Source organism: Amphiura filiformis, chromosome 20 (genome assembly GCF_039555335.1).
Source record: "Amphiura filiformis chromosome 20, Afil_fr2py, whole genome shotgun sequence".
NCBI lineage: Eukaryota > Metazoa > Echinodermata > Ophiuroidea > Amphilepidida > Amphiuridae > Amphiura > Amphiura filiformis.
Genome location: NC_092647.1, coordinates 53793531 through 53802128, shown reverse-complemented (window position 1 = coordinate 53802128; position 8598 = coordinate 53793531). Strand labels below are relative to the sequence as shown.

Sequence of the window (8598 nt, the reverse complement as noted above, 5' to 3'; positions counted from 1 at the left end):
GATATTGCTGCATGCGTACGTGTGTATATGGTTGTGAAAATAAAAAATATATTTTTAAACATAAGAATGGGCTGTTTACTAATGGTGCATGTATCTAAGTATTTGGGAGGGCTTGGTATTGGTCAAATTCAAAGATATATTTTGCCCAAAAATCTTATTATGCTTATTGTGTAAATGCGACTTTTTTGCCCAAGAAGTTGCCTAATATAAACATGCATTTTCCACAGGATACTATTTAATCCACTTAGCTTCCTTGAGAAGTGACATCGTTGCGTGCTCCAAGGGGGGTCTTTCTGGGGGAATATACCCGTATGGTCATTTGTGTGAAGTCCCCCAGGTTTTGCACAAACAATGATTACATATCAGTGACATACAGGGTAAAATTACTAACGGGTGAAATTTCACTTTCTCTCAAGGTACGATGAAATCGGCATGGTATCATAGTCTGTATGTCGCATGATAAAACGTCCCCAGTCACAAAAGAAAACTGGTCAGGGCTCGAACGGTCTTCCCTGCATATCCTATCCATTAGATGATGGGATAAATCTACCAAAGTCCTTAAATCAAGTAAAACGACTCAGTGGTTAATTTCTCTTTGGAATAAGTAGTTTTATTCTTTTCAGAGAAGTCAGTAAGTTGCATTACATAAAATTATTGATAATATGAATATATTAACTGCAAGAAGACGTGTGTCTTTTGCAAGATCATAATTATTTGTGAATTTTAAAATAAATAAAAACAGAAATTACATACACACTATACTTTCCCCTCTGGAGACATAGTAAATTGACATTTCAAATTATTATTATACGTATTGATTTTAGTATGACGATAAAAAATTGGGAACCATTTAAAATGTCTTCACTCTGATTGATATTCTCTTGGAGATTTGCTCTTATTTCAAAAAGCAGCAGTATTATTCAATTTCAATCAAATTTCCCCTTCTTTTTTTTTTTACTGCTATAACTTTTCACTCTGAATTAAAATGGAGCAATCATTGAGATCAGTTACGCAATTAATATTTTCATTCCAATTTTCAATAAAAATCTGTTGATATTGCTGTGCAATCCATGAATGAGCAGTTCAAAGTATGTTGATATAATCCCCTTCTTTTTTGCCTACTGTTATTTGTATACACTTTATTAAAATATGAATGAGTGCTAATTATTTTGAGACACCCTGTATGCAGAATGGCACCAAAATAGCCCGATTTCTACCAAATGCTGATTTTGCCATTCAATATGTAATTATTAGCTGCTTGAAAAGATTACCCATCTCTCTTATTTTGCTTAGCAACTAAAAATGTGCAATTGAAAATGGGAACAATTGTGTTCATCACCAGATACTCCAAGTGTGTAATTATACAATATACCACCGATTGGCAACTTGAATCTTCTCAAGGTCTGCAACAAAATCAAGCGCCGCTCAGGTGGTAAACGTTGACGGCATGCACATCACTGGTAAATGGAATTCTGATAGCCATTCTACATGTCAACCATCTATAATTTCAAACCGTTATGTAAGCTACATTATGTCACTGCCAGCCACTCAAAAATATCATCTCTTATATAATTTACTCTATCTGTACACTGTACACTATACATTTTGTCACAAAACCTTATGAGAAAAGTTGAATATATGTGTGCTTATAAAATTTGGGTTTTTCCCTGCACTCTTGTGTTTGAGTGGCAAGGCATAAGCTCTTGTAAGGCATGCTTGTGCTTGAACTTTGAAGTTTCCAGGTGAAATAAACCCCTTCTTGTAGCAATTTTGTGCCTATCAACAATATTTTATTAAAACACAAAGATATTTCAAAGATACCCCTTTTTGATAAACATATTTGACAAGTCCTGCAAACAGCTAAAAATTTGAGCAAGGTTTGCACATTTATTTCACTAGATAAAGAATAGTCCTTTTCAGCTTGCAAAGATGTGTTTTGAAAAATTACCCTTTTTTGTGTGTTTCACAAATCATGTTTCTTCATCAGAAATCATCCCTATTTCAAATAACATTTTGCATAAGCATGCCTATCCGTGGATCCAAGGAGTGCAGGGACCAAGGGTTTTTCATTGTTGTTTACATTTCTTATACGCATCTACATCACTACCGAACCCCAGTCATGTGGGATTCATCACTATAGAAGTACAAAGGGTGTGTATTTATCAGTCAAACATAATTCAACAATTTTCTCATAAGTTTTTATCCATCATTCGCAGGCAAGGCATTCAATTTTGTCATAGATGAGGATTTATATCCATTATTTAAAAATGTTTCATTATCTTCAGAAAAAAATGAACAACATAATAATTGTAATAAAAACATTTAAAAAGCAATAGGATATGCTCATTGCTGCCAGGTCAGCACACACCAACAGGTATTGGGCTTTTCAAGTCAAAATCCATACATAACACCCCCTATGGAAGACATGACCTTAATCTCCCACACAGGGAGTGTTACTTTCAAATGGAGTCACACATTGAGGTAACCCCATTTGACATTTGCACCCTTCTGTGCAAGATTAAAGACATGTCTTGCATAGGAGGTGTATGGCTTTCATCTGGAATAGCCCATTTAGCTGTGTGCTACAGGCACACATCAGAATCACTGCATTTTGCCAGAATCATTGCACTTTAAAAAGTCTGCAACTCCTATAAAACGCAATGATTATCTAACAATACCATCCCAATATAGATGGGTAGAGTGAGGCACAATATATGTTCACTACCCATAATGCATGTGGCAGCTTTGTCTGCATAATTTTGTGAGCATCAAATTAATAAAAACTTTTTAAAATTTGCCAATCATATTTGAGATTGGGTTTTTTCACTTCCTTTCACTTTTTTGACTAAAATTGGATACCTTCCCTTTCCATAACTTTTTTCAAGCTAGTATTCTAAGTTTATTTTAATATATAATATGTATAATAATTATATAACCAACAAATAAATAAATTTCAGTTATTCAATAAACATAATCTATGAGCAATAATTTACAGAAAATTTAGAAAAATAATCATATTACAATTAGTCAATTTGTCCAATTATACTTTTTAGTATTAACATAATTCAAATGAAAGGGTCATTAATTTTGGAGTCAATTATTTACGTAAAATATTAGATTTCAAATATTAGATCTGGATTAAAATTGGAAAATAAGCCAATTAATCATAATGTAACAGATTGGTCACATCCTTGTGTTCCATAAAAAATGACCACTCCCTTAGAGCCTTTTATTATTAACTGACTTACACCAACCACTGAGGCATCATCAAACTGTTCATCAAGTAATCATAAATTATTCATTTGGGTAAGTTTACTTACAAGTTACAAGTATAATGTATTATTTTAACACTACATGTATAAATCAGGTGCCATTCAAGCCAATATTAAGCTTCCTCAAGTGTGGTAAATCACCATCCATACAAACGTTACTTCTACTGAATATTCACAAGTATACCTGTACATAATACAACTTTATTCTCCCTACATATAATGCTTACCACATCGTAGTGTTATCTTCATGAAAGCAATTACAAAAATATGTGTAGTGGAACACAAACCCTTAACCTTATCCTAAACCTACATACAAACACTAATTCTAACCCATGGGCCATAGAAGTCCCAAAATTCCACAAGTAATGACCACTAATCTAAATTATATCTTGTTCTAGTGCAAAGAGTAGAATAAAGGTGCAAGAGCAATAGGCATGCTCAGAAACATTCAACTCTGGGAGGCTGTAGTGTGTGCACATTAGGGAGAGGGGAGGGGAATGAGTGGCTCAAGACCAGATAGCAGGCCAGATCATGGTCAGATGGTAACACAAGTAGGTTTATTTCACCTCGAAGCCATGGGTAATCTTGCAAATATGGGTTAACTTTCCCATGGGCCATCCAATGTGTCATAAATTAGTAACACTACAACTGGTCAGTTTATACTCTATTTTCTACCTCTGTTTTTCTAGCTGTGGGATGAAAAGTGCTAAAGCAGGTTAACATACACAAGTTAAACACAAGTTAATGACCATTCAACACTAGTAACGTGAACCTTTGCTGTAAGTCTTACTTTGCTTTGCAAACTACCAATCAATAACAGTATCACATGCTTGTACTCAATCAAGAACAGTTTCAAATGTTACGGCTAAAAATAAAAAGTTTGTTTCCTGGAAGTGGCCTGAGAGCCAAAATGATTCTGTTATGATAAATTATGCATCAAGTCATGAAATATTTTATATCAAATCAGTGCAGAGTAGGCGAGATATGAAAATTGTAAGTTGAAGGAAAATTGTTGACTTTAATCAAATTTATTTACTTAAAAATTGCCTGAAAAACAAAATGCATGAGAAAAAAGTTTGTTGAACACTTTTTTCATTCATTCTTTGCTTGAAATTGTCATTTTTTCTGAACTTTCCAAATTAAAAAACAAAATGCGGCATAATAGCTCACCCAAACTAAATACAAGCAGCTTACAGGAAACAAACTTATCTTTTTAGCTTAATATCATCAATAAATATCTACTTATGTGAACCACAACAATATCAGTGTCTAGATTTACAATCATTTATGTGATTTCTTGTTATAATATTGGCATACTTAAATGTGCATAAGCTGCAATCACAGAGCAACCAATTAAATGCTTACAAAATTCGCTGATGTTTAAAAAAGGATGACAATTTTATTATAATTTTGCACGGTTACATAATATCTCACAACGCCACATTGGGTTTTCTTGTTGAACAAATCCATACATACCTATGGAAGACATAACTTTAACCTTCAATACAGGGAGTGTGAATTTCAAATGGAGTTACCTGAATGGGTGACTTCACCCTGTGCGTGAGATTAAGATCAGGTCTTCCATAGGGGATGTTTGGATTTCACTAGAATTGCCCATTAATGCCCTGTTATAATCCACTTTTACAATTTCAACTAAACATAAACCATCTACATTCTACACCTAAAATCAATTTGTAAAAAAAAGTTCCATAAATTTATAAAATCAAATAAAAACAGGTTTCCATGATTAATATTTATATTCTACAAAAGAATGTTTGATATGATTATTTAGAACTGATATTACAACATGATAGCAGCATGAACAAGAACTACTGAAATGGGTTATTCCATTTCAAATCCATACGCCCCTAAGGAAGACGATGACCTCAATCTACCACACATGGGGTGTATATTTCAAATGGAGTCACTCATTCAGGTAGCCCCATTTGAAAATCAACCCCCCTGTGTGGAAGATTAAGGTCATGTCTTCCATAGGGGTATGTGGATTTCAACTGAAATAGCCCAATGGAAACAGTTTTTTAAGATCAAATGATGTTTCCTAACATAAAACTGTCATAATTATAAAATCCTTCAATTAGTGCCACTTTCTACTTTAAAATGTGAAAATAAATTTCACCATAAACTTAACCCTGTGGGCACTACTAAATTCCTTTTTTACAGTGCCCCCAATTAGTTAATTCATGGTTAATTACATGATATCATCATCTGAGCAACCAATCAAAATATAGCTGCTAGATCTCTTAGTAATGTCTAGCTTAAATCCTTTCAGCCATACTTTCTATTACCATATCTCTGATTGGCTCAATACATGATACAGCTCTTTTTGTAACCAATCAAAATAGTTCTTACATGGCTATAATTTGGCGAGTAGTGCCCATTCCTCTCCCATGCCTTCATTTTATTTATCCAACTACTCCTCACAATACTCCTCTGAGTTGTGTTATTTTGCATTATTAATGTTCGTTTTATTTCAGTAAATAATAACATTTTAGTTTTTTAGTAAAATAAATAATATTATTAGTTCAAAAGCTTAACTGCCCATAGTAAAGTTTACTTTTATTTGATTAAAAGTTAGTGTATTATTAGGCATAATATTTCAACACACACAAATGCAGAATGCCTGTTAAGCCAAATTGTATTGCATATTGAAAATGGTTGCCATGATTTCACTGTTGAGCACCAATTTGTCAACATTGCTGTATAAGACAGATAAACAAGGTGACCCACCATTGTCTGACACTAGTCTCAGATCATCCATGGTCTTGATCATGACCCGATACAATAGTGCAGTGTCAAATTATGTCCAAGTTGCCTCCAATGTTGTCCAACTCTCCCCTGACACTCAATAGCATCAAATGTCACACGACTTATTGATAGTTGCAAATTCAGCTTCAACTACCACAACTTATGCACCGGATCAGCGACCGACAAGAGTGCTGATACACAGTATAGCGTGTCATCATTCCAAAACTGTGCCATTCAATTCTAGAATTGCTAAATCCACATACAAATTTGACGAAGAACATGATTTTGTGAAATAACTATCTTTACAAACAATGTGCCTAGTTTGTGTGTTTACGCCATTCTGTTTCAGCATGGGGTACACAACTATTCCAAGCTGTTACACCCCAGCTTTTATTAGACCTGGCGCAGGTCCCGCATATTAGTATCATCTCAATGCATGAGTGAATAGAGGGGGTTAGCCACTGTCAGTGCTTGATTGGGGCATAGTTACTTCCTTGCTTAACAGGTGTATTCCAGTATGGTTTGGAAAATATATACACTTGCACCTTTCATATGAAAACTTACATAAATATATATGTATATATAATATATTACTTTATATTTACCTATGTTGCACATAAATATTTGGTTATCTAGGCCTAAATGAATCCTAATGTTATTTCTTTGGAGAGAACCTTGGATTCAATGGTGTCTCAGTGAAGGATCTTAGTTCATAAGTTCCTAGCGAGCATTCTAGATCTGGTGTGTGACGAGCGAAGATCATGCGGATGTCTGTGTGCAGGTATATCTTCCCTGACTTGGAACTCTGGAATCTGGAATTAATCGGAGAAAAGATTTAAATATCAATGGCTGTATTCATAATAGATATTCAAACAACTAAAAACCTGTTCTACTGAACCCAATTTTGCATTTTGGGGATTTGTTTTTGTTGCAGGCAAGTAAAATAAGCAATTTTAGGCAATAATATATTGATTTTGACTGAAAAATGCAAACGAAGCATGTGCAAAAATATAGATTCTGGTGATTTTAAAAGGTTAGGGTCTTAGTTGCAAACAAAAGAATCTTTTTTATTCTTGCTAACAGTTTTACTACATGAGCACTCCAGTGGTCTGCATCAATAATAACAACTGTCTACACAGGCACCGGATCCGTATCTGGGATATGATCATGTAAAGGAGTGTGTTACTTGTAAGCATGTTACAGGGCGTGGGGGTTGTAGGGCTCATGTCGTAATATTGTCTGTGCCCACAAGAGAAGCCCACATTGGTCTGAATCTCACAAGTCCACATTGTTGTGATCCAAAGCCTCATCCCCCACTTTTCTCATTTGCTTTACAAAAATATTATCAAATTTGTATTTACATTCTTTATAGAACAAAATTACAGCAGAAGAATAAAGGTACCAGTTATGTTCCCCCTGTATATCCTAAACAAAGCCAGATATGTCATAATTGGAACCAATATGTCATTAATGTTTAAGAGAGTTAAGGAAATGCTATAATTAGGAGATAGTCAAAAAAGATTCTCGGTACCCTGATACTGAAAATAATTAGTCTTAGTTCCTGGTTCTTACATTAACTCTCTCCAATTGGGGGAAATGAATGTTATGATTAGGAAGAAATGAATGAAAGAATTTCCCTTCAAATACACCTTCATTTAAGGTTTGCCCTCTTCATGAGCAGATGGGAAAATATGGCTATCAATACATTGCTTAATGTCAAGTGACGGCAATAAACACGATGGTGAAATCTTACCTGAGATGCATAAGGTATCTGAGTTCCTTGAGACAATCATCATTGAGGTCAGCATTACTAGGCATATAGAATATTCTCTGTCTAGCAAAAGTCTGGCAGTTAGGTGGCATGTCGCTCAGATCATAGCGCATCACAAACATCTTCACTACCGTCTTGTTGGGGTTGAATAGAGTCTGTCAATAAGGATTAACAATACAGGAAATAAAAGGTGTTTTATACCCTGAATTTAAATCATTTCTTATATTTGAAACAGAATTATTGGATTTCTACTTCATCTCAGGCCCTACATTTTACTGTTCTATCGATTAATCTTTGCGTCTCCAAAACATGATAATTACATATTCTTTGGTTTACCTAAATTTCGGTATTGACGTCAATGCTTTTTCGCAGTTGCGCTGCAAGAGTGTCGATAAAATGCTTTTATGTGTGCATGTACACTCTGTGAAATTAACTTGGGCAAATCAATACTTTGTCCAGCGAAATATGCACCTACATCACTACCAAACTTGAGGCAAACCAGTGTAGAGGCCTGGCTGTCATTAACACTGAGAATTCTAGGCCTGTCAGGCAATACCCACCTCTTTATTTACTTGTTTGGAAACTTTCTTTCAGGCTGAAAACTTAACCGTGCACTGCACCATTTTCTAAAGTAATTTTGTTCACACTTGTTTCCATAACAAATATGTGAAATACTTTTGAAGTAAACAAGTGATGCAATCAGATCCAATCAGGCTAAAGGTGGCAAGTATGCTATAGGCAAAATAACTAATTCTCGATCATGAGAGGATGTACCTCTGCTACAGCACT

General features: G+C 34.5%; 1 protein-coding gene across 1 annotated transcript in view; it reads right to left on the bottom strand.

Annotated features, from left to right (window-relative positions):
• Nucleotides 1–5314: 5314 nt before the first annotated feature.
• Nucleotides 5315–8598, bottom strand: part of LOC140142003 (atos homolog protein A-like) — a 46037-nt gene continuing 42753 nt past the window's right edge. Inside the window, exons 11-12 of the mRNA XM_072163906.1 lie at nucleotides 7792–7964; nucleotides 5315–6850 (exon numbers count right to left, since the gene is read on the bottom strand). Coding sequence (XP_072020007.1) covers nucleotides 6694–6850; nucleotides 7792–7964 — 330 coding nt within the window. The 3' untranslated portion in view covers nucleotides 5315–6693. The remainder of the gene's footprint in view (nucleotides 6851–7791; nucleotides 7965–8598) is intronic.